General features: G+C 43.7%; 1 protein-coding gene across 11 annotated transcripts in view; it reads right to left on the bottom strand.

Moving 5' to 3' along the window:
• Positions 1–26,381, bottom strand: part of arid4b (AT-rich interaction domain 4B) — a 212,280-nt gene that overhangs the window by 83,814 nt on the left and 102,085 nt on the right. For all 11 annotated transcript variants that reach the window (XM_090201726.1, XM_090201728.1, XM_090201729.1 and 8 more), the window contains exons 10-14: positions 15,868–15,944; positions 12,835–12,977; positions 9,904–9,976; positions 5,078–5,172; positions 2,654–2,751 (exon numbers count right to left, since the gene is read on the bottom strand). In XM_090201726.1, the coding sequence (XP_090057852.1) occupies positions 2,654–2,751; positions 5,078–5,172; positions 9,904–9,976; positions 12,835–12,977; positions 15,868–15,944 (486 nt within the window). The remainder of the gene's footprint in view (positions 1–2,653; positions 2,752–5,077; positions 5,173–9,903; positions 9,977–12,834; positions 12,978–15,867; positions 15,945–26,381) is intronic.

The raw sequence follows: 26,381 nt of genomic DNA, 5'->3' as shown, positions 1-26,381 counted from the left end.
ACAACAATATCGGTACCTGAGGAGGATTACCACCACACCATAACAACAATATCGGTACCTGAGGAGAATTACCACACCGTAACAACAATACAGGTACCTGAGGAGGATTACCACACCATAACAACAATACAGGTACCTGAGGATTACCATCACACCATAACAACAATACAGGTACCCGGGGATTACCACCACACCATAACAACAATACAGGTACCTGAGGAGAATTACCACACCATAACAACAATACAGGTACCTGAGGAGAATTACCTCACCATAACAACAATACAGGTACCTGAGAAGAATTACCACACCATAATAACAATACAGGTACCTGAGGATTACCACACCATAACAACAATACAGGTACCTGAGGAGAATTACCACACCATAACAACAATACAGGTACCTGAGGAGAATTACCTCACCATAACAACAATACAGGTACCTGAGAAGAATTACCACACCATAATAACAATACAGGTACCCGAGGACAATTACCTCACCATAACAACAATACAGGTACCTGAGGATTACCACAACATAACAACAATACAAGTACCTGAGGATACCACACCATAACAACAATACAGGTACCTTGAGGAAGATTACCACCACACCATAACAACAATACAGGTACCCGAGGATTACCATCACACCATAACAACAATACAGGTACCTGAGGAGGATTACCACACCATATCAAAAATACAGGTACCTGAGGAGATTTACCACACCATAACAACAATACAGGTACCTGAGGAGGATTACCACCACACCATAACAACAATACAGGTACCTGAGGAGAATTACCTCACCATAACAACAATACAGGTACCTGAGAAGAATTACCACACCATAACAACAATACAGGTACCTGAGGATTACCACACCATAACAACAATACAGGTACCTGAGGAGAATTACCACACCATAACAACAATACAGGTACCTGAGGAGAATTACCTCACCATAACAACAATACAGGTACCTGAGGATTACCACACCATAACAACAATACAGGTACCTGAGGAGAATTACCACACCATAACAACAATACAGGTACCTGAGGAGAATTACCTCACCATAACAACAATACAGGTACCTGAGAAGAATTACCACACCATAATAACAATACAGGTACCTGAGGATTACCACACCATAACAACAATACAGGTACCTGAGGAGAATTACCACACCATAACAACAATACAGGTACCTGAGGAGAATTACCTCACCATAACAACAATACAGGTACCTGAGAAGAATTACCACACCATAATAACAATACAGGTACCCGAGGACAATTACCTCACCATAACAACAATACAGGTACCTGAGGATTACCACAACATAACAACAATACAAGTACCTGAGGATACCACACCATAACAACAATACAGGTACCTTGAGGAAGATTACCACCACACCATAACAACAATACAGGTACCCGAGGATTACCATCACACCATAACAACAATACAGGTACCTGAGGAGGATTACCACACCATATCAAAAATACAGGTACCTGAGGAGATTTACCACACCATAACAACAATACAGGTACCTGAGGAGGATTACCACCACACCATAACAACAATACAGGTACCTGAGGAGAATTACCTCACCATAACAACAATACAGGTACCTGAGAAGAATTACCACACCATAACAACAATACAGGTACCTGAGGATTACCACACCATAACAACAATACAGGTACCTGAGGAGAATTACCACACCATAACAACAATACAGGTACCTGAGGAGAATTACCTCACCATAACAACAATACAGGTACCTGAGGATTACCACACCATAACAACAATACAGGTACCTGAGGAGAATTACCACACCATAACAACAATACAGGTACCTGAGGAGAATTACCACACCATAACAACAATACAGGTACCTGAGGAGAATTACCTCACCATAATAACAATACAGGTACCTGAGGATTACCACACCATAACAACAATACAGGTACCTGAGGAGAATTACCACACCATAACAACAATACAGGTACCTGAGGAGAATTACCTCACCATAACAACAATACAGGTACCTGAGAAGAATTACCACACCATAATAACAATACAGGTACCCGAGGACAATTACCTCACCATAACAACAATACAGGTACCTGAGGATTACCACAACATAACAACAATACAAGTACCTGAGGATACCACACCATAACAACAATACAGGTACCTTGAGGAAGATTACCACCACACCATAACAACAATACAGGTACCCGAGGATTACCATCACACCATAACAACAATACAGGTACCTGAGGAGGATTACCACACCATATCAAAAATACAGGTACCTGAGGAGATTTACCACACCATAACAACAATACAGGTACCTGAGGAGGATTACCACACCATATCAAAAATACAGGTACCTGAGGAGATTTACCACACCATAACAACAATACAGGTACCTGAGGAGGATTACCACCACACCATAACAACAATACAGGTACCTGAGGAGATTTACCACACCATAACAACAATACAGGTACCTGAGGATACCACACCAGACACATCCTGATTGTATCAATATCACCACAGCGACTCAAGAGGGGTCCCACTAAAATGTACGGTATCAGTGGTAAACAGATCAATAGGCTCTCACTACGTACTTGCGGTAAGCACATTTGACATTGTAGCCGGCGGCAGAGTTGAGAACAGGGATTCCCAGAGCTTGGTAGACAGTCTTCCATACGGATCCACTCTCAATCTGCTCCAGACATGAGAGGACATGACAGAGAGGGGACAGGACACAGAGGACAGGACACAGAGGACAGGACACAGAGTGAAACAGGGAACAAGAGATACATGTTTGTCAGAGAGAAAGACAATGTGTCTGACTAGAAGATAAACTAAAAACAAAGGCTGGTGAAATCTAAATGGAACTACAGCACATCAATATATCACAGGGAACTACATCACATCAATACATCACAGGGAACTACATCACATCAATACATGACAGGGAACTACATCACATCAATACATCACAGGGAACTACATCACATCAATACATCACAGGGAACTACATCACAACAATACATCACAGGGAACTACATCACATCAATACATCACAGGGAACTACATCACATCAATACATCACAGGGAACTACATCACATCAATACATCACAGGGAACTACATCACATCAATACATCACAGGGAACTACATCACATCAATACATCACAGGGAACTACATCACATCAATACATCACAGGGAACTACATCGCATCAATACATCACAGGGAACTACATCACATCAATACATCACAGGGAACTACATCACATCAATATATCACAGGGAACTACATCACATCAATATATCACAGGGAACTACATCGCATCAATACATCACAGGGAACTACATCACATCAATATATCACAGGGAACTACATCACATCAATACATCACAGGGAACTACATCACATCAATACATCACACGGAACTACATCGCAGGGAACTACAGCACATCAATACATCACAGGGAACTACATCACATCAATATATCACAGGGAACTACATCACATCAATACATCACAGGGAACTACATCACATCAATACATCACAGGGAACTACATCACATCAATACATCACAGGGAACTACATCGCAGGGAACTACATCACAGGGAACTACATCACATCAATACATCACAGGGAACTACATCACATCAATACATCACAGGGAACTAAATCACATCAATACATCACAGGGAACTACATCACAGGGAACTACAGAACATCAATACATCACAGGGAACTACATCACCTCAATACATCACAGGGAACTACATCACATCAATACATCACAGGGAACTACATCACATCAATACATCACAGGGAACTACATCGCATCAATACATCACAGGGAACTACATCGCAGGGAACTACATCACAGGGAACTACATCACATCAATACATCACAGGGAACTACATCACATCAATACATCACAGGGAACTACATCACATCAATACATCACAGGGAACTACATCACATCAATACATCACAGGGAACTACATCACATCAATACATCACACGGAACTACATCGCAGGGAACTACAGCACATCAATACATCACAGGGAACTACATCACATCAATATATCACAGGGAACTACATCACATCAATACATCACAGGGAACTACATCACATCAATATATCACAGGGAACTACATCACATCAATACATCACAGGGAACTACATCACATCAATACATCACAGGGAACTACATCACATCAATACATCACAGGGAACTACATCACATCAATACATCACAGGGAACTACATCGCATCAATACATCACAGGGAACTACATCACATCAATACATCACAGGGAACTACATCACATCAATACATCACAGGGAACTACATCACATCAATACATCACAGGGAACTACATCACATCAATATATCACAGGGAACTACATCGCAGGGAACTACATCACAGGGAACTACAGCACATCAATACATCACAGGGAACTACAGCACATCAATACATCACAGGGAACTACATCACAACAATACATCACAGGGAACTACATCGCAGGGAACTACAGAACATCAATACATCACAGGGAACTACATCACATCAATACATCACACGGAACTACAGCACATCAATACATCACAGGGAACTACATCACATCAATACATCACAGGGAACTACATCACATCAATACATCACAGGGAACTACATCACATCAATATATCACAGGGAACTACATCGCAGGGAACTACATCGCAGGGAACTACAGCACATCATTACATCACAGGGAACTACATCACATCAATACATCACAGGGAACTACATCACATCAATACATCACAGGGAACTACATCGCAGGGAACTACAGCACATCAATACATCACAGGGAACTACATCACATCAATACATCACAGGGAACTACATCACATCAATACATCACAGGGAACTACATCGCAGGGAACTACAGCACATCAATACATCACAGGGTCCAATTAGAAGTGAGGGTTAAGATGTGGAACACCAATGAATGTCAAGATAAATGTGTGGTACTCACATCATGGAAGCCTCCCAGTTGGTGCACCAGTCTGTAGAGCTTAAAGAGGTCCAGGTTCCTGTAGCCCAGCACAGGCTTCTTGTTGATGGGGGTTCCTACAGGAGGATAAACACAACCTTAGTCCCTGAAAGCCCAGTATAGATTATCTCATAAGTATTGCGCACGTTGTATTTGTGCTTCCCATTACTTTATTGTTTATAAACTCAGCAAAAAAAGAAACATCTTCTCACTGTCAACTGCATTTATTTTCAGCAAACTTAACATGTGTAAATATTTGAATGAACATACCAAGATTTAACAACTGAGACATAAACTGAACAAGTTCCACAGGCATGTGACTAACAGAAATTGAATAATGTGTCCCTGAACAAAGGGGGGTCAAAATCAAAAGTAACAGTCAGTATCTGGTGTGGCCACCAGCTGCATTAAGTACGGCAGTGCATCTCCTCCTCATGGACTGCACCAGATTTGCCAGTTCTTGCTGTGAGATGTTACCCCACTCTTCCACCAAGGCACCTGCACGTTCCGGGACATTTCTGGGGGGAATGGCCCTAGCCCTCACCCTCCGATCCAACAGGGCCCAGACGTGCTCAATGGAATTGAGATCTGGGCTCTTCGCTGGCCATGGCAGAACACTGACATTCCTGTCTTGCAGGAATTCACGCACAGAACGAGCAGTATGGCTGGTGACATCGTCATGCTGGAGGGTCATGTCAGGATGTTCCTGCAGGAAGGGTACCACATGAGGGAGGAGAATGTCTTCCCTGTAACGCACAGCGTTGAGATTGCCTGCAATGACAACAAGCTCAGTCCGATGATGCTGTGACACACCGCCCCAGACCTTGACGGAACAGATCGATCCCGTTCCAGAGTACAGGCCTCGGTGTAACGCTCATTCCTTCGACGGTAAACACGAAACCGAATATCACCCCTGACAAAACCACCAGTTTTGGACCACTTTTTGCAGGTCATTTCTGGTCCAGCGACGGTGGGTTTGTGTACAAAGGCGACGTTGCCGGTGATGTCTGGTGAGGACCTGCCTTACAACAGGCCTACGAGCCCTCAGTCCAGCCTCTCTCAGCCTATTGCGGACAGTCTGAGCACTGATGGAGGGATTGTGCGTTCCTGGTGTAACTCGGGCAGTTGTTTGTTGCCATCCTGTACCTGTCCCGCAGGTGTGTTGTGTGTTGGGCATCTTTCTTTTGGTGTTTTTCAGAGTCAGTAGAATGACCTCTTCAGACCTCTTAAAATTCAGTGTTCCTCAAGGTTCCGTTTTAGGACCACTATTGTTTTCACTATATATTTTACCTCTTGGGGATGTCATTCGAAAACATAATGTTAACTTTCACTGCTATGCAGATGACACACAGCTGTACATTTCAATTAAACATGGTGAAGCCCCAAAATTGCCCTCGCTAGAAGCATGTGTTTCAGACATAAGGAAGTGGATGGCTGCAAACGTTCTACTTTTAAACTCGGACAAAACAGAGATGCTTGTTCTAGGTCCCAAGAAACAAAGAGATCTTCTGTTGAATCTGACAATTAATCTTAATGGTTGTACAGTCGTCTCAAATAAAACTGTGAAGGACCTCGGCGTTACTCTGGACCCTGATCTCTCTTTTGACGAACATTTCAAGACTGTTTCAAGGACAGCTGTTTTCCATCTACGTAACATTGCAAAAATCAGAAACTTTCTGTCCAAAAATGATGCAAAAAATTAATCCATGCTTTTGTCACTTCTAGGTTAGACTACTGCAATGCTCTACTTTCCGGCTACCCGGATAAAGCACTAAATAAACTTCAGTTAGTGCTAAATACGGCTGCTAGAATCCTGACTAGAACCGAAAAATGTGATCATATTACTCCAGTGCTAGCCTCCCAACACTAGCTTCCTGTTAAGGCAAAGGCTGATTTCAAGGTTTTACTGCTAATCTACAAAGCATTACATGGGCTTACCTATCTTTCCGATTTGGTCCTGCACGTACGCTACGGTCACAAGACGCAGGCCTCCTAATTGTCCCTAGAATTTCTAAGCAAACAGCTGGAGGCATGGCTTTCTCTTATAGAGCTCCATTTTTATGGAATGGTCTGCCTAACCATGAGAGAGACGCAGACTCGGTCTCAACCTTTAAGTCTTTACTGAAGACTCATCTCTTCAGTGGGTCATTTGATTGAGTGTAGTCTGGCCCAGGAGTGGGAAGGTGAACTGAAAGGCTCTGGAGCAACGAACCGCCCTTGCTGTCTCTGCCTGGCCGGTTCCCCTTTTTCCACTGGGATTCTCTGCCTCTAACCCTATTACAGGGGCTGAGTCACTGGCTTACTAGGGCTCTTCCATGCCGTCCCCAGGAGGGGTGCGTCACTTGTGTGGCTTGAGTCTCTGACGTGATCTTCCTGTCCGGGTTGGCGCCCCCCTCGGGTTTGTGCCATGGCGGAGATCTTTGTGGGCTATAATCAGCCATGTCTCAGTGTAGTAAATTGGTGGTTGAAGATATCCCTCTAGTGGTGTGGGGGCTGTGCTTTGGCAAAGTGGGTGGGGTTATATCCTTCCTGTTTGGCCCTGTCTGGGGGTGTCCTCGGATGGGGCCACAGTGTCTCCTGACCCCTCCTGTCTCAGCCTCCAGTATTTATGCTGCAGTAGTTTATGTGTCGGGGGGATATGGTCAGTCTGTTATATCTGGAGTATTTCTCCCGTCTTATCCGGTGTCCTGTGTAAAAGTATGCTCTCTCAAATTCTCTTTCTTTCTCTCTCTCGGAGGACCTGAGCCCTAGGACCATGCCTGAGCCCAAGGATCATGACTACCTGGCATGATGACTCCTTACTGTCCCCATTCCACCTGGCCGTGCTGCTGCTCCAGTTTCAACTGTTCTGCCTGCGGCTTTGGAACCCTGACCTGTTCACCGGACGTGCTACCTGTCCCAGACCTGCTGTTTTCTAGAGACAGCAGGAGTGGTAGAGATACTTTTAATGATCGGCTATGAAAAGCCAACTGACATTTACTCCTGAGGTGCTGACTTGCTGCACCCTCGACAACTACTGGGATTATTATTATTGGACCATGGTCATTTATGAACATTTGAACATCTTGGTCATGTTCTGTTATAATCTCCACCCGGCACAGCCAGAAGAGGACTGGCCACCCCTCATAGCCTGGCTCCTCTCTAGGTCTCTTCTTAGGTTTTGGCCTTTCTAGAGAGTTTTTCCTATTCACCGTGCTTCTACACCTGCATTGCTTGCTGTTTGGGGTTTTAGGCTGGGTTTCTGTACAGCACTTTGAGATAACAGCTGATGTAAGAAGGACTATATAAATACATTTGATTTGATTTAAACATGGGATTCCCTATTGGCCCTGGTCAAAAGTAGTGCACTACCTATGGGATTCCCTATTGGCCCTGGTCAAAAGTAGTGTACTACCTATGGGATTCCCTATTGGCACTGGTCAAAAGTAGTGCACTACCTATGGGATTCCCTATTGGCCCTGGTCAAAAGTAGTGCACTATATAGGAAATAGGGTGCCATTTGGAACGCACAGTAAGATTATATTTGAGATTCTTCAAAGTAGCCACCCTCTGCCTTGATGACAGCTTTGTACACTCTTGGCATTCTCTCAACCAGCTTCACCTGGAATGCTTTTCCATCAGTCTCTAGAGGGGTAGTAGAGCAGAGATCAGCCAGAATAATCCTTGTGTTTCTTGGCCCAGGCAAGTCTCTTCTTACTGCTGTCTTTTAGTAGTGGTTTCGTTGCAGCAATTGGACCAAGATTCACACAGTCTCCTCTGAACAGTTGATGTTGAGATGTGTCTGTTACTTGTACTCTGTGAAGCATTTATTTGGGTTGCAATTTCTGAGGCTGGTAACTCTAATGAACTTATCCTCTGCAGCAGAGGTAACTCTGGGTCTTCCTTTCCTGTGGTGGTCCTCATGAGAGCCAGTTAACTCTCTAATGAACTTCTCCTCTGCAGCAGAGGTAACTCTGGGTCTTGCATTCCTGTAGTGGTCCTCATGAGAGCCAGTTTCATCATAGTGCTTGATGGTTTTTGCCGACTGCAAGTGAAGAAACTTTCAAAGTTCTTGACATTTTCCGGATTGACTGACCTTCATGTCTTAAAGTAATCATGGACTGTCGTTTCTCTTTGCTTTTTTGAGCTGTTCTTTCTTTGGCGTTTGAGCCAAAGAAATTCCACAAATTAACGTTTAACAAGGCACACCTGTTAATTCAAATGCATTCCAGGTAACTACCTCATGAAGCTGGTTGAGAGAATGCCAAGAGTGTGCAAAGCTGTCATCAATGTAAAGGGTGGCTACTTTGAAGAATCTCAAATATAAAATATATTTGGATTTGTTTTACACTTGTTTGGTTACTACATGATGTGTTATTTAATAGTGTTGATATCTTCACTATTATTCTACAATGTAGAAAAAAGTAAAAATAAAGAAATATCCTGGAATGAGAAGGTGTGTCCGAACTTTTGACTGGTACTGTATATAATTTTTTAGGTGTAAAATGTTATTATTTATATTGCATTGTACAGGGCACATTTTGGAAAAGAGACCATAGCCTCAATGTCTTCCTGATAGAATACAGATTCCATCAAATCATCCAGTAACTGTCGGGCAGAGGAGGCTGGTGGGGGGAGCTATAGGAGGACAAGCTCATTGTAATGGCTGGGATGGAACGGTTATTATTTGTTTGCTATGTTTTCAGTTCCATTGATTCCATTCCAGCCCATCTTCCTATCACTCCTCAAACCAGCCTGCTCTGCTGTCAGGTGCAGGGTGGGTACATTAAGTTAATGGGTTGAAATGTTTCATTCTATAAACCGCAGACCTCTGTCCTCCATGAACTTGTACAGCTGCTGCAGGAAGTTGTCTCTCTCCTCGGGGAACGGCTCCACTTCCTCCTGCACACAGGAACAGGAAATAACAATAAAGAGCTCAGCTTTGCTCCTCCCACTGAGAAAGATGTGTCATTATCCTGGACAATGTTTATACTATTTGACCGATTTATAGGTCTTTCTATATCATTTATCTACAGCGCGGAACGAATGGGTCCTAGAATTTAACCTTGGGGGAGCCCTTTTCTCGTAAACTGTCCAAACTGATTTTATGTCCTTCTGTGCCAACTTATCGCCTAAACTCAAAGGACACATCTCTCTAATGGCCTAAACTCACTAAAGGACACATCTCTCTAATGGCTTAAACTCACTAAAGGACACATCTCTCTAATGGGTTAAACTCACCAACGGACACATCTCTCTAATGGCTTAAACTCACTAAAGGACACATCTCTCAAATGGCTTAAACTCACATCTCTCCAATGGCTTAAACTCACATCTCTCCAATGGCTTAAACTCACATCTCTCCAATGGCTTAAACTCACATCTCTCCAGTAGCCTAAACTCACTAAAGGACACATCTATCTAATGGCTTAAACTCACTAAAGGACACATCTCTCCAATGGCTTAAACTCACTAAAGGACACATCTCTCTAATGGTTTAAACTCACTAAAGGACACATCTCTCCAATGGCTTAAACTCACTAAAGGACACATCTCTCTAATGGCGTAAACTCACTAAAGGACACATCTCTCTAATGGCTTAAACTCAAAGGACACATCTCTCCAATGGCTTAAAGGACACATCTCTCTAATGGCTTAAACTCACTAAAGGACACATCTCTCCAGTGGCTTAAACTCACTAAAGGACACATCTCTCCAATGGCTTAAACTCACTAAAGGACACATCTCTCTAATGGCTTAAACTCACTAAAGGATACATCTCTCTAATGGCTTAAACTCACATCTCTCCAATGGCTTAAACTCACATCTCTCCAATGGCTTAAACTCACATCTCTCCAATGGCTTAAACTCACATCTCTCCAGTAGCCTAAACTCACTAAAGGACACATCTCTCTAATGGCTTAAACTCACTAAAGGACACATCTCTCCAATGGCTTAAACTCACTAAAGGACACATCTCTCTAATGGCTTAAACTCACTAAAGGACACATCTCTCTAATGGCTTAAACTCACTACAGGACACATCTCTCCAATGGCCTAAACTCACTAAAGGACACATCTCTCCAATGGCTTAAACTCAATAAAGGACACATCTCTCCAAAGGCCTAAACTCACTAAAGGACACATCTCTCTAATGGCCTAAACTCACTAAAGGACACATCTCTCTAATGGCTTAAACTCACTAAAGGACACATCTCTCCAATGGCTTAAACTCACTAAAGGACACATCTCTCTAATGGCTTAAACTCAAAGGACACATCTCTCCAATGGCTTAAACTCAATAAAGGACGCATCTCTCTAATGTGTTAAACTCACTAAAGGACACATCTCTCTAATGGCTTAAACTCACTAAAGGACGCATCTCTCTAATGTGTTAAACTCACTAAAGGACGCATCTCTCCAATGGCTTAAACTCACTAAAGGACACATCTCTCCAATGGCTTAAACTCACTAAAGGACACATCTCTCTAATGTGTTAAACTCACTAAAGGACACATCTCTCCAATGGCTTAAACTCACTAAAGGACACATCTCTCTAATGTGTTAAACTCACTAAAGGACGCATCTCTCCAATGGCTTAAACTCACTAAAGGACGCATCTCTCCAATGGCCTAAACTCACTAAAGGACACATCTCTCAAATGGCTTAAACTCACTAAAGGACACATCTCTCCAATGGCCTAAACTCACTAAAGGACACATCTCTCTAATGGCCTAAACTCACTAAAGGACACATCTCTCTAATGGCTTAAACTCACTAAAGGACACATCTCTCCAATGGCTTAAACTCACTAAAGGACACATCTCTCTAATGGCTTAAACTCACTAAAGGACACATCTCTCCAATGGCTTAAACTCACTAAAGGACACATCTCTCCAATGGCTTAAACTCACTAAAGGACACATCTCTCCAATGGCTTAAACTCACTAAAGGACACATCTCTCTAATGGCTTAAACTCACTAAAGGACACATCTCTCGAATGGCTTAAACTCACTAAAGGACACATCTCTCCAATGGTTTAAACTCACTAAAGGACACATCTCTCCAATGGCTTAAACTCACTAAAGGACACATCTCTCTAATGGCTTAAACTCACTAAAGGACACATCTCTCTAATGTGTTAAACTCACTAAAGGACGCATCTCTCCAATGGCCTAAACTCACTAAAGGACACATCTCTCCAATGGCTTAAACTCACTAAAGGACACATCTCTCTAATGTGTTAAACTCACTAAAGGACACATCTCTCCAATGGCTTAAACTCACTAAAGGACACATCTCTCCAATGGCTTAAACTCACATCTCTCTAATGTGTTAAACTCACTAAGGGTGAGCGTGCGAGGCATTATTTGATTATTTTAGAATGCACAATAACGCCTCGCTCAATTTGAAGGTCTCTATTTTAGCGTATTGTCGCTGGTGCTGTAGTCACACAAAACAACAGACATGTCATTATTCACTCTTTTCTTGCTCACTTGAATTGAAAAAGAGGTAGCTAACGTTTGAGGATTTACCGTACATGCTAAATCAGACAGGCTCATTCACTTAAGGAAACAACCTCGCTTTCAGCAAAGATGACTGGACACATGGACTATCCTTCTAGCATACAGATACAGTCACTGCTCTGCCTGTCCTTTCCACCCTCCTCGCTCTGTTTGCTCCGCTCACCCCCCCCCCCCCCCCCCCGGTGAGTTTCTCGCTTCACTCAGCAGCCAGCAGGTTGATGTGACATGATTACCTCATCCTCCTCTTCGCTGGCCTCTTCCTCCTGCTCTCCCTCCTCCTCATCTTCCTCACTTGTGGAACTCTCGTCTTTCACCTCAGTCCTCCAGGAGCCGGGCACCACCGCCTGATGCACAAACTCCACAGCCGCATCCAGCACTGACACACACGCAGACACACACAGACACACACAACAATTGCAATGCATTCCAGGTGATGACCTCATGAAGCTGGTTGAGAGGATGCCAAGAGTGCAAAGCTGTCAGGGCAAAGTGTGTCTACTTTGAAAAATCAAAAACTAAAATATAAATATATATAAATACACTTTTGACTGGTACTGTATACTGAACAAAAATACAAACGGAACATGTAAAGTGTTGGTCGCATGTTTCATGAGCTGAAATAAAAGATCCCCAAAATGTGTTAAGTGAGCATGCAATTGTCATGTTGACTGCAGAGGACAAACAGACAGAGAGAGAGAGAGAGAGAGAGAGAGAGAGAGCGAGAGAGAGAGAGAGAGAGAGAGTAGAGAGAGAGAGAGAGAGAGAGTAGAGAGAGAGTAGAGAGAGAGTAGAGAGAGAGTAGAGAGAGTAGAGAGAGAGAGAGAGAGAGAGAGAGAGTAGAGAGAGAGTAGAGAGAGAGTAGAGAGAGAGTAGAGAGAGTAGAGAGAGAGAGAGAGAGAGAGAGAGAGAGAGAGAGTAGAGAGAGAGTAGAGAGAGAGTAGAGAGAGAGTAGAGAGAGAGTAGAGAGAGAGAGAGAGAGAGTAGAGAGAGAGAGAGAGAGAGTAGAGAGAGAGAGAGAGAAGAGAGAGAGAGAGAGAGAGTAGAGAGAGAGAGTTCCTGGCAGCAGGAACCTTTTCAAACAGAACTCGATTCTGAGGTGGCAGCAGACACCTTGCCCCCAGCGGAGCACAGAACATGGATTGTATATTTCTTCCTCCCGGCTCTCTCTGCCAGGTCTGAGAGAAGTGACATAAGATCATGCCCTATATTCACAAAGGCTGAATTTATTCAGGCAGCCCAATTATTAGCAAAAGATCTGATCTCATTGACCAAAAGACAAATTAGTGGCAAAAGATCAGAATTGGATTGTGTAAATGTGTAAATGTAGCCAAAGCATCTCAGTGCTGATCTCCAATCAGTTTGGTCTTTTAGATAATGAACTAGATGACATGGACAGGAAGTGGGAGATTTGAACAATGAATGTGGATTATCAGTCCTACTCTGACCCTGTGAACACCAACCTTATAATAATACAACATATCATGGTAAAAGCCATTTAACTGATGCTTCTTTCCAAAGCCAGTTATAGTCATGCATGCATACATTTTACATACAGTGCCTTGCGAAAGTATTCGGCCCCCTTGAACTTTGCGACCTTTTGCCACATTTCAGGCTTCAAACATAAAGATATAAAACTGTATTTTTTTGTGAAGAATCAACAACAAGTGGGACACAATCATGAAGTGGAACGACATTTATTGGATATTTCAAACTTTTTTAACAAATCAAAAACTGAAAAATTGGGCGTGCAAAATTATTCAGCCCCCTTAAGTTAATACTTTGTAGCGCCACCTTTTGCTGCGATTACAGCTGTAAGTCGCTTGGGGTATGTCTCTATCAGTTTTGCACATCGAGAGACTGACATTTTTTCCCATTCCTCCTTGCAAAACAGCTCGAGCTCAGTGAGGTTGGATGGAGAGCATTTGTGAACAGCAGTTTTCAGTTCTTTCCACAGATTCTCGATTGGATTCAGGTCTGGACTTTGACTTGGCCATTCTAACACCTGGATATGTTTATTTTTGAACCATTCCATTGTAGATTTTGCTTTATGTTTTGGATCATTGTCTTGTTGGAAGACAAATCTCCGTCCCAGTCTCAGGTCTTTTGCAGACTCCATCAGGTTTTCTTCCAGAATGGTCCTGTATTTGGCTCCATCCAACTTCCCATCAATTTTAACCATCTTCCCTGTCCCTGCTGAAGAAAAGCAGGCCCAAACCATGATGCTGCCACCACCATGTTTGACAGTGGGGATGGTGTGTTCAGCTGTGTTGCTTTTACGCCAAACATAACGTTTTGCATTGTTGCCAAAAAGATCAATTTTGGTTTCATCTGACCAGAGCACCTTCTTCCACATGTTTGGTGTGTCTCCCAGGTGGCTTGTGGCAAACTTTAAACAACACTTTTTATGGATATCTTTAAGAAATGGCTTTCTTCTTGCCACTCTTCCATAAAGGCCAGATTTGTGCAATATACGACTGATTGTTGTCCTATGGACAGAGTCTCCCACCTCAGCTGTAGATCTCTGCAGTTCATCCAGAGTGATCATGGGCCTCTTGGCTGCATCTCTGATCAGTCTTCTCCTTGTATAAGCTGAAAGTTTAGAGGGACGGCCAGGTCTTGGTAGATTTGCAGTGGTCTGATACTCCTTCCATTTCAATATTATCGCTTGCACAGTGCTCCTTGGGATGTTTAAAGCTTGGGAAATCTTTTTGTATCCAAATCCGGCTTTAAACTTCTTCACAACAGTATCTCAGACCTGCCTGGTGTGTTCCTTGTTCTTCATGATGCTCTCTGTGCTTTTAACGGACCTCTGAGACTATCACAGTGCAGGTGCATTTATACGGAGACTTGATTACACACAGGTGGATTGTATTTATCATCATTAGTCATTTAGGTCAACATTGGATCATTCAGAGATCCTCACTGAACTTCTGGAGAGAGTTTGCTGCACTGAAAGTAAAGGGGCTGAATAATTTTGCACGCCCAATTTTTCAGTTTTTGATTTGTTAAAAAAGTCCTTCCTCTTCCCTCCTCCTCCTTCCTCCTCCTCCTCTCTCCCCTCCCCTCCATCCTCCTCCCTCCTCTTCCATCCTCCTCCTTCCTCCTCCCTCCTCTTCCTCCCTCCTCCTTCTCCCTCCTCCTCCTCTCTCTCCTTCTCCTCCGTCCTCCCTCCCCTCCCTCCTCCTCCTTCTCCCTCCTCGTCCTCCCTCTCCTTCTCCTCCCTCCCCTCCCCTCTCCTCCCTCCTCTGTGCAAAGTGTTAACTCACCTGGCTTGAGCCCTGCGTCAGCTTTAGGAGGAGAGTCTATGTCCATCACCGTTACGTCCTTCCTCAGCACTGTGTTGCTGAAACAAAGACACACAAACCCCCATCAGTATCCACACAAACCCCCATCAGTATCCACACAAACCCCCATCAGTATCCACACAAACCCCCATCAGTATCCACACAAACCCCCATCAGTATCCACACAAACCCCCATCAGTATCCACACAAACCCCCTCAGTATCCACACAAACCCCTATCAGTATCCACACAAACCCCCATCAGTATTGACAAAACCCCCCATCAGTATCCACACAAACCCTCCTCAGTATCCACATAAACCTCCATCAGTATTGACAAAAACCCTCCTCAGTATCCACACAAACCCCCATCAGTATCCACACAAACCCCCATCAGTATCCACACAAACCCCCATCAGTATCCACACAAACCCTCCTCAGTATCCACACAAACCCCCATCAGTATCCACACAAACCCCCATCAGTATCCACACAAACCCCCATCAGTATTCACACAAACCCCCATCAGTATCCACACAAACCCCCATCAGTATCCACACAAACCCCTATCAGTATCCACGCACTAAAAGTGTGAAATGTAACTGTTCGCCCAGTGACTCCTCTCTCTCTCTGTTCTTAACCTGATGCTGCAGCACCAGTGACTCCTCTCTCTCTCTCTTTCTCCCTCTCTCTCTCTCTCTCTCTCTCTCTCTCTCTGTCTCTCTCTCTCCCTCTGTCTCTCTCTCTGTCTCTCTCTCTCTCTCTCTCCCTACTCTCTGTCTCTCTCTCCCTCTCTCTTTCCCACTCTCTCCACTCTCTCTCTCTCTCCCTACTCTCTGTCTCTCTCTCCCTCTCTCTTTCCCACTCTCTCCACTCTCTCTCTCCCTACTCTCTGTCTCTCTCTCTCCCTACTCTCTGTCTCTCTCTCCCTCTCTCTTTCCCTCTCTCTCCACTCTCTCTCTCTCTCTCTCGCTGTCTCTCTCAATTCAATTCAATTCAATTCAAGGGCTTGATTGGCATGGGAAACATCTGTTAACATTGCCAAAGCAAGTGAGGTAGATAATATATAAAGTGAATATATAAAGTGAAAAACAATCAAAATTAACAGTAAACATTACACATACAGAAGTTTCAAAACAATAAAGACATTACAAATGTCATATTATATATATATACAGTGTTTTAACAATGTACAAATGGTTAAAGGACACAAGATAAAATAAATAGGCATAAATATGGGTTGTATTTACAATGGTGTTTGTTCTTCACTGGTTGCCCTTTTCTCGTGGCAACAGGTCACAAATCTTGCTGCTGTGATGGTACACTGTGGAATTTCACCCAGTAGATATGGGAGTTTATCAAAATTGAATTTGTTTTCGAATTCTTTGTGGTTCTGTGTAATCTGAGGGAAATATGTCTCTCTAATATGGTCATACATTGGGCAGGAGGTTAGGAAGTGCAGCTCAGTTTCCACCTCATTTTGTGGGCAGTGTGCACATAGCCTGTCTTCTCTTGAGAGCCATGTCTGCCTACGGCGGCCTTTCTCAATAGCAAGGCTATGCTCACTGAGTCTGTACATAGTCAAAGCTTTCCTTAATTTTGGGTCAGTCACAGTGGTCAGGTATTCCGCCGCTGTGTACTCTCTGTGTAGGGCCGAATAGCATTCTAGTTTGCTCTGTTTTTTTGTTAATTCTTTCCAATGTGTCAAGTAATTATCTTTTTGTTTTCTCATGATTTGGTTGGGTCTAATTGTGCTGTTGTCCTGGGGCTCTGTGGGGTGTGTTTGTGTTTGTGAACAGAGCCCCAGGACCAGCTTGCTTAGGGGACTCTTCTCCAGGTTCATCTCTCTGTAGATGATGGCTTTGTTATGGAAGGTTTGGGAATCGCTTCCTTTTAGGTGGTTATAGAATTTAACTGCTCTTTTCTGGATTTTGATAATTAGTGGGTATCGGCCTAATTCTGCTCTGCATGCATTATTTGGTGTTCTACGTTGTACACGGAGGATGTTTTTGCAGAATTCTGCGTGAAGAGTCTCAATTTGGTGTTTGTCCCATTTTGTGAAGTCTTGGTTGGTGAGAGGACCCCAGACCTCACAACCATAAAGGGCAATGGGCTCTATGACTGATTCAAGTATGTTTAGCCAAATCCTAATTGGTATGTTGAAATGTATGTTCCTTTTGATGGCATAGAATGCCCTTCTTGCCTTGTCTCTCAGATCGTTCACAGCTTTGTGGAAGTTACCTGTGGCACTGATGTTTAGGCCAAGGTATGTATAGTTTTTTGTGTGCTCTAGGGCAACAGTGTCTAGATGGAATTTGTATTTTGTGGTCCTGGTGACTGGACCTTTTTTGGAACACCATTATTTTGGTCTTACTGAGATTTACTGTCAGGGCCCAGGTCTGACAGAATCTGTGCATAAGATCTAGGTGCTGCTGTAGGCCCTCCTTGGTTGGTGACAGAAGCACCAGATCATCAGCAAACAGTAGACATTTGACTTCGTATTCTAGCAGGGGCAGGCCGGGTGCTGCAGACTTTTCTAGTGCCAGCGCCAATTCATTGATATATATGTTGAAGAGGGTGGGGCTTAAGCTGCATCCCTGTCTCACCCCACGACCCTGTGTGAAGAAATGTGTGTGTTTTTTGACAGTTTTAACCGCACACTTGTTGTTTGTGTACATGGATTTTAAAATGTCGTATGTTTGTTTGTTCTCTCTCTCTCTCTCTCTCTCTCTCTCTCTCTCTCTTTACCCTGATGCAGCAGCACCTGTGACTCCTCTCTCTCTCTAAAGTGGCATTAGTTAAAGTGGCATTAGTTAGAGTGGCATTGTTTAAAGTGACTAGAGATCCATTTATGAAAGTGTCCAGTGATTGGGTCTCAATGTGGGCAGCAGCCTCTCTGAGTTAGTAATTGCTGTTTAACAGTCTGATGGCCTTGAGATAGAAGCTGTTTTTCAGTCTCTCTGGCCCAGCTTTGATGCACCTGTACCGACTTCGCCTTCTGGATGATAGCGGGATGAACAGGCAGTGGCTCGGTTGGTTGTTGTCCTTGATGATCTTTTTGGACTTCCTGTGACATCGGCTGTAGGTGTCCTGAAGGGCAGGTAGTTTGCCCCCGGTGATGCGTTGTGCAGACCGCACCACCCTCTGGAGAGCCCTGCGGTTGAGGGTGGTGCAGTTGCCGTACCAGGCGGTGATACAGCCCGACAGGATGCTCTCGATTGTGCATCTGTAAAAGTTTGTCAGTGTTTTGGGTGACAAGCCAAATTCTTCAGCCTCCTGAGGTTGAAGAGGCTCTGCTGTGTCTTCTTTAGCGGTCTGTGTGGGTGGACCAATTCCGTTTGTACGTGATGTGTACGAGGAACTTTCCACCTACTGTCCCTTCGATGTGGATGGGGGCTGTTCCCTCTGCTGTTTACTGAAGTCCACGATCATCTCCTTTGTTTTGTTGACGGTGAGTGAGAGGTTGTTTTCCTGACACCAGTGCCCTTCTCCCTGTAGGCTGTACAGGAGGGGGCTGAGCACACACTCTTGTGGGGCCCCAGTCTTGAGGGTCAGCGAAGTGGAGATGTTGTGTCCTACCTTCCCCACCTGGGGGCGGCCCGTCAGAAAGTCCAGGACCCAATTGCACAGGGCGGGGTTGAGACCCAGGGCCTCCAGCTTGATGATGAGCTTGGAGGGCGTTGGATGCTGAGCTGTAGTCAATGAGCCAGCCACGGAGAAGGAAGGGGGAGGCACAGTCCTTGTTAGCGGGCCGCGACGTGGCTGGGTTTCCCTTTGTAGTCCATGGTTGCCTGTAGACCCAGCCACATACGTCTCGTGTCTGAGCCGTTGAACTGCGACTCTACTTTGTCTCTATACTGACATTTTGCTTGTTTGATTGCCTTGCGGAGAGAATGACTACACTGTTTGTATTTGGCCATATTCCCAGTCACCTTTCCATGGTTAAATGCGGTGGTTCATGCTTTCAATTTTGCGCGAATGCCGCCATCCAACAATGGTTTCTGGTTAGGGTAAGTTTTAATAGTTACAGTGTGTCACTGAGTCAGCGTATAGGTTGATGTTGTTCTCTGAGGCTGGCCGGAACATATTCCAGTCCGCGTGATCAAAACAATCTTGAAACGTGGCTTCCGATTGGTCAGACCAACATTGACTGGTTCTCGTCACTGGTACATCCTGTTTGAGTTTCTGCCTATAAGACGGTCGGAGCAAGATGGCGTCGTGGTCGGATTTGCCGAAGGGAGGGCGAGGCAGGGTTTTGTATGCATCGCAGAAGTTAGAGTAGCAGTGGTCGAGTGTATTACCCCCGCGCGAAGTGCAATCAATATGCTGATAGAATTTAGGTGGCCTTGTTCTCAAATTTGCTTTGTTAAAATCTCCAGCTACAATAAATGCAGCCTCAGGATGTATGGTTTCCAGTTTGCATACAGTCCAGTGAAGTTCCTTGATGGCCGTCTTGGTGTTTGCTTGAGGGGGAATGTACACAGCTGTGACTAAAACAGATGAGAATTCCCTTGGTAGGTAAAATGACTGGCATTTGATTGTAAGGAATTCTAGGTCAGGTGAGCAGAAGGACTTGAGTTCCTGTATGTTGTTATGATTACACCATGAGTCGTTAATCATGAAGCATACACCGCTGCCCTTCCTCTTCCCAGAGAGGTGTTTATCTCTGTCGGCGCGATGCATGGAGAAGACCGGTGGCTGTACCGATTCCGACAACATATCCCAAGAGAGCCATGTTCCCGTGAAGCAGAGATTGTTAGTATACTCGGGAGCGTTGGGCAATGTGCACGTCTACAGAGCCTGACCAGGTGGCCGCTTCGTCTGCCCCTTCTGCGGCGCCGTTGTGTTGGGTATACTACTGGAATTAGACCCATTGTCCTTGGGTGGTGGTCCAAACAGAGGATCCTGGTCATATTCCTGCTCGTAATGTTGGTAAGTTGATGTTGCTCTTACATCCAATAGTTCTTCCCGGCTGTATGTAATAACACTTAAGATTTCTTGGGGTAACAATGTAAGAAATAATACATATAAAAACAAAATACTGCATAGTTTCCTAAGGAGTAGAAGCGAGGCGACCCTCTCTTTGTCGACGCCATCTTGCGCAAAAAGGATATTAGCTGAAACAGATTGTTCTGTTAACTCCACTGATACAGATGACGTAGCTAATTGATAACTTTTTCATTTTCTGCGCATCTGTAATGTATTATAATAGCACAAACAATATTGATGGTCAACTCAAGGGAACTAGTCCCTGAACTACTAACCCTAACCCTAACCCTTAACCCAACCCCTAACCCCTAACCCTAACCCTAACCCTAACCCCTAACCCTAACCCCTAACCCTAACCCTAACCCTAACCCCTAACCCTAACCCTAACCCTAACCCCTAACCCTAACCCTAACCCTAACCCCTAACCCCTAACCCTAACCCTAACCCCTAACCCTAACCCTAACCCCTAACCCTAATCCTAACCCCAACCCTAACCCTAACCCTAACCCCTAACCCTAACCACTAACCCCTAACCCTAACCCTAACCCTAACCCCTAACCCCTAACCCTAACCCTAACCCTAACCCCTAACCCCTAAAACTTCTCAAACACAACCAATACAACTCTAAACAGGGCTGTGCAGCCGCTTGTAGATATTCATACGAAAATATATTATCTTATATATTATATATTAGTCATCCACAGACAGTCATCCACAGGCAGTCATCAATAGACAGTCATCCACAGGCAGTCATCCACAGGCAGTCATCAATAGACAGTCATCCACAGACAGTCATCAATAGACAGTCATCCACAGACAGTCATCCACAGGCAGTCATCAATAGACAGTCATCCACAGGCAGTCATCCACAGGCAGTCATCAATAGACAGTCATCCACAGGCAGTCATCAATAGACAGTCATCAATAGACTGTCATCCACAGACAGTCATCCACAGACAGTCATCAATAGACAGTAGCAACCCAAATCTGTCCCAGTTTATATTACACAGAGTAACCTGGCAACCCAAATCTGTCCCAGTTTCTATTGCACAGAGGAACCTGGCAACCCCAAATTTGTCCCAGTATCTATTACACAGAGTAACCTAGCAACCCCAAATCTGTCCCAGTATCTATTACACAGAGGATTCTGGAAACTCAAATATCCCAGTTTCTATTACACAGAGAAACCAAGCAAACCAAATATGTCCCAGTTTCTTTTACACTTAGGAACCTGGCAACCCAAATCTGTCCCAGTTAATTTTACACAGAGGAACCTGGCAACCCCAAATTTGTCCCAGTATCTATTACACAGAGTAACCTAGCAACCCCAAATCTGTCCCAGTATCTATTACACAGAGGATTCTGGAAACTCAAATATCCCAGTTTCTATTACACAGAGAAACCAAGCAACCCAAATATGTCCCAGTTTCTTTTACACTTAGAAACCTGGCAACCCAAATCTGTCCCAGTTAATTTTACACAGAGGAACCTGGCAACCCCAAATTTGTCCCAGTATCTATTACACAGAGTAACCTAGCAACCCCAAATCTGTCCCAGTATCTATTACACAGAGTAACCTAGCAACCCAAATATGTCCCAGTATCTATTACACAGAGTAACCTAGCAACCCCAAATCTGTCCCAGTTTATATTACACAGAGTAACCTAGAAACCCAAATCTGTCCCAGTTACTTTTACACAGAGGAACCTGGCAACCCAAATCTGCCCCAGTTAATTTTACACAGAGGAACCTGGCAACCCCAAATCTGTCCCAGTTTATATTACACAGAGTAACCTAGCAACCCAAACCTGTCCCAGTTTCTATTACACAGAGTAACCTAGAAACCCAAATCTGTCCCAGTTACTTTTACACAGAGAGACCTGGCAACCCAAATCTGTCCCAGTTAATTTTACACAGAGGAACCTGGCAACCCCAAATTTGTCCCAGTATCTATTACACAGAGTAACCAAGCAACCCAAATTTGTCCCAGTTTCTATTACACAGAGGAACCTGGCAAGACAAATCTGTCCCAGTTACTTTTACACAGAGTAACCTGGCAACCCCAAATATGTCCCAGTATCTATTATACAGAGTAACCTAGCAACCCAAATCTGTCCCAGTATCTATTACACAGAGTAACCTAGCAACCCAGAGTAACCTAGCAACCCAAAATCTGTCCCAGTTTATATTACACAGAGTAACCTAGCAACCCAAATCTGTCCCAATATCTATTACACAGAGTAACCTAGCAACCCAAATCTGTCTCAGTTTCTATTGCACAGAGTAACCTAACAACCCAAATCTGTCCCAGTTTCTATTGCACAGAGTAACCTAGCAACCCAAATCTGTCCCAGTTACTTTTACATAGAGTAACCTGGCAACCCAAATCTGTCCTAGTTATTTTTACACAGAGGAACATGGCAACCCAAATCTGTCCCAGTTACTTTTACACAGAGGAACCTGGCAACCCACATCTGTCCCAGTTACTTTTACACAGAGGAACCTGGCAACCCAAATCTGTCCCAGTTACTTTTACACAGAGGAACCTGGCAACCCAAATCTGTACCAGTTACTTTTACACAGAGGAACCTGGCAACCCAAATCGATGAGACAAGATAGTAGCTACTAACAATTGGATACCATGAAATTGGGGAGAAAAAGAGGTAAAATTAAAAACTAAAATAAATAAAAAATAAAATAAAAAGTCAACCTATGACCAGATATAGTCTAATCCACAGTGGGCAGGAATGAGGTTGACCTGTGTTGTGGTTGTTAGACACATTGAGTGTTTTTCTTCCCACACAGGGTAAGCTTAAACATTATCCTGCGGTTGAATCCCTCCCCCAAAGGAGGTTGTCCTTACCGTATGCTTCCCAGTTGAAAACAGTACCATTTAATAGTTTGGGGTCACTTAGAAATCTCCTTGTTTTTGAAAGAAAAACTAAAAAAATTGTCCATTAAAATAACATCAAATTGATCAGAAATAGTGTAGACATTGTCAATGCTGTAAATGACTACTGTAGCTGGAAACGGCTGATTCTTGTTCTGAGAAATGAAGGCTATTCCATGTGAGAAATTGCCAAGAAACTGCAGATCTTGTACAACGCTGTGTACTACTCCCTTCACAGAACAGCGCAAACTGTCTCTAACCAGAATAGAAAGAGGAGTGGGAGGCCCCGGTGCACAACTGGGCAAGAGGACAAGTACATTAGAGTGTCTAGTTTGAGAAACAGACATCTCACAAGTCCTCAACTGGCAGCTTCATTAAATAGTACCCGCAAAACACAAGGTCTCAAGGTCAACAGTGAAGAGGCGACTCCGGGATGCTGGTCTGCTAGGCAGAGTTGTAAAGAAAAGAAAAGCCATATCTCAGACTGGCCAATAAAAATAAAAGATTAAGATGGGCAAAATAATACAGACACTGGACAGAGGAAGATTGGATAAAAGTGTTATGGACAGACAAATCTACGTTTGAGGTGTTCGGATCACAAAGAAGAACATTCGTGAGACGCAGACAAATTGAAAAGATGCTGTCAATCATGGTGGAGGCAATGGGATGGTCTGGAGGTGCTTTGGTGGTGGTAAAGTGGGAGATTTGTACAGGGTCAAAGGGATCTTGAAGAAGGAAGGCTATCACTCCATTTTGCAACGCCATGTCATACCCTGTGGACGGCGCTTAATTGGAGCCAATTTCATCCTACAACAGGACAATGACCCAAAGTACAGCTACAAACTATGCAATATCTATTTAGGGAAGAAGCAGTCAGCTGGTATTCTGTCTATAATGGAGTGGCCAGCACAGTCACCAGATCTCAACCCTATTGAGCTGTTGTGGGAGCAGCTTGACTGTATGGTACGTAAGAAGTGCTCATCAAGCCAATCCAACTTGTGGGAGGTGCTTCAGGAAGAATGGGGTAAAATCTCTTCAGATTACCTCAACAAATTGACAACTAGAATGCCAAAGGTCTGCAAGGCTGTAATTGCTGCAAATGGAGGATTCTTTGACGAAAGCAAAGTTTGAAGGACACAATTGTTATTTCAATTCAAAATCATTATTTATAACCTTGTCAACGTCTTGACTATATTTCCTATTCATTTTGCAACTCGTTTTCATGGAAAACGAGGACATTTCTAAATGACCACAAACTTTTGAACCGTAATGTATATTATTAAGTTTTTGTTTGATTCGTTCCTCGGGCAGGTTTTATTTTTTTCTTGAGGCAAGTGGATGTTCGGTAGCCAGTCTATACCCCTTTGTCGGTAATTGGTCAACTGTACTAAGGAGGGGATTCTTCAATGAAATGTTTGTTGTCATTCAACGAGACTATTTTTCATGCACATTATTTCACTTGAGAAATGATGCAACAAACATCTTAGTTAAATGTAAAATTGCGCGTCCAAGACCACCTCGGCAAAAATGTCAAAATGAATTACAGATTTCTTGATTTAGCTTTAATTCTGACTATTTTGAGGAAGTGTTATGGCTATGTTGTTGCTACGTTGGCTCAAGAGGGACAAAGAGTAACATTGCAGTTTCTCGTTTTTCAAGCGAAGGTCTTTTGGGAGGATATCCTAACAACTCACACGACATTCTGCAGCTGCTCTGTCTTTCGCTAGATACTTCAGTCTGAGACTGCCATCATTGAAGTGGTTTATGGTGACGAGGAGCACGATGGCTGTTGTACAAAACAAAGTTGTCAGTGATTGGATCGTCATCTAACCAATCACAGTATCAAAGCCAACGACTAATTTGCAAACCGCCGCTTTACCCACGTGTGTCCTGGCTCTGACCGAACCCATCGGTTTCTGGACCAATCAGAGGGCCCTGAATGTGTTCTCATTCGGTGAAGGGCTGAGGAGGTGCTCAGACTAGCCAAGTCATAGACTGTTCTCTCGAATCAGTGGGACGCTACCGTCCCATCTCGACAACCTCCGGTGAAATTGCAGAACGTGAAATTGAAATTACAGAAATAGTCATATTTAACATGCATGAAAATACAAGTGCCATACATTAGTTAAAAGCTTAACGTCTTGTTAATCCAGCCGCGTTGTCAGATTTCAAAAAGGCTTTACGGCGAAAGCACACCATGCGATTATCTGAGGACAGCGCCCAGCACACAAAAGCATTAAAAACATTTTCCACCCAGGCAGATGCGCCACAAAAGTCAGAAATAGCGATAAAATAAAACACTTACCTTTGAAGATCTTCTTCTGCTGGCACTCCAAAAGGTCCCAGCTACATCACAAATGGTGGTTTTGTTCGATAAAGTCCTTCTTTATATCCCCAAAACCTCAATTTAGCTGGAGCGCTTCATTCAATAATCCACCGGTTGCCCTCCTTCAAAACGCATACAAAATGAATCCCAAATGTTACCAAAAAACTTCTCCAAACAAGTCAAACAACGTTTATAATCAAACCCCAGGTACCTTAATACGTAAATAAACAATCAAATTTATGACAGAGAATCGTTATTGTCATTACCGGAGATAAACAACAAAGTACTCGAA

This window comes from Oncorhynchus mykiss, chromosome 16, assembly GCF_057628025.1.
Source record: "Oncorhynchus mykiss isolate SJ-2025 chromosome 16, ASM5762802v1, whole genome shotgun sequence".
Lineage (NCBI taxonomy): Eukaryota > Metazoa > Chordata > Actinopteri > Salmoniformes > Salmonidae > Oncorhynchus > Oncorhynchus mykiss.
The sequence above is the reverse complement of the archived record's forward strand: the minus strand, read 5'-3'. Positions and strand labels throughout refer to the sequence as shown.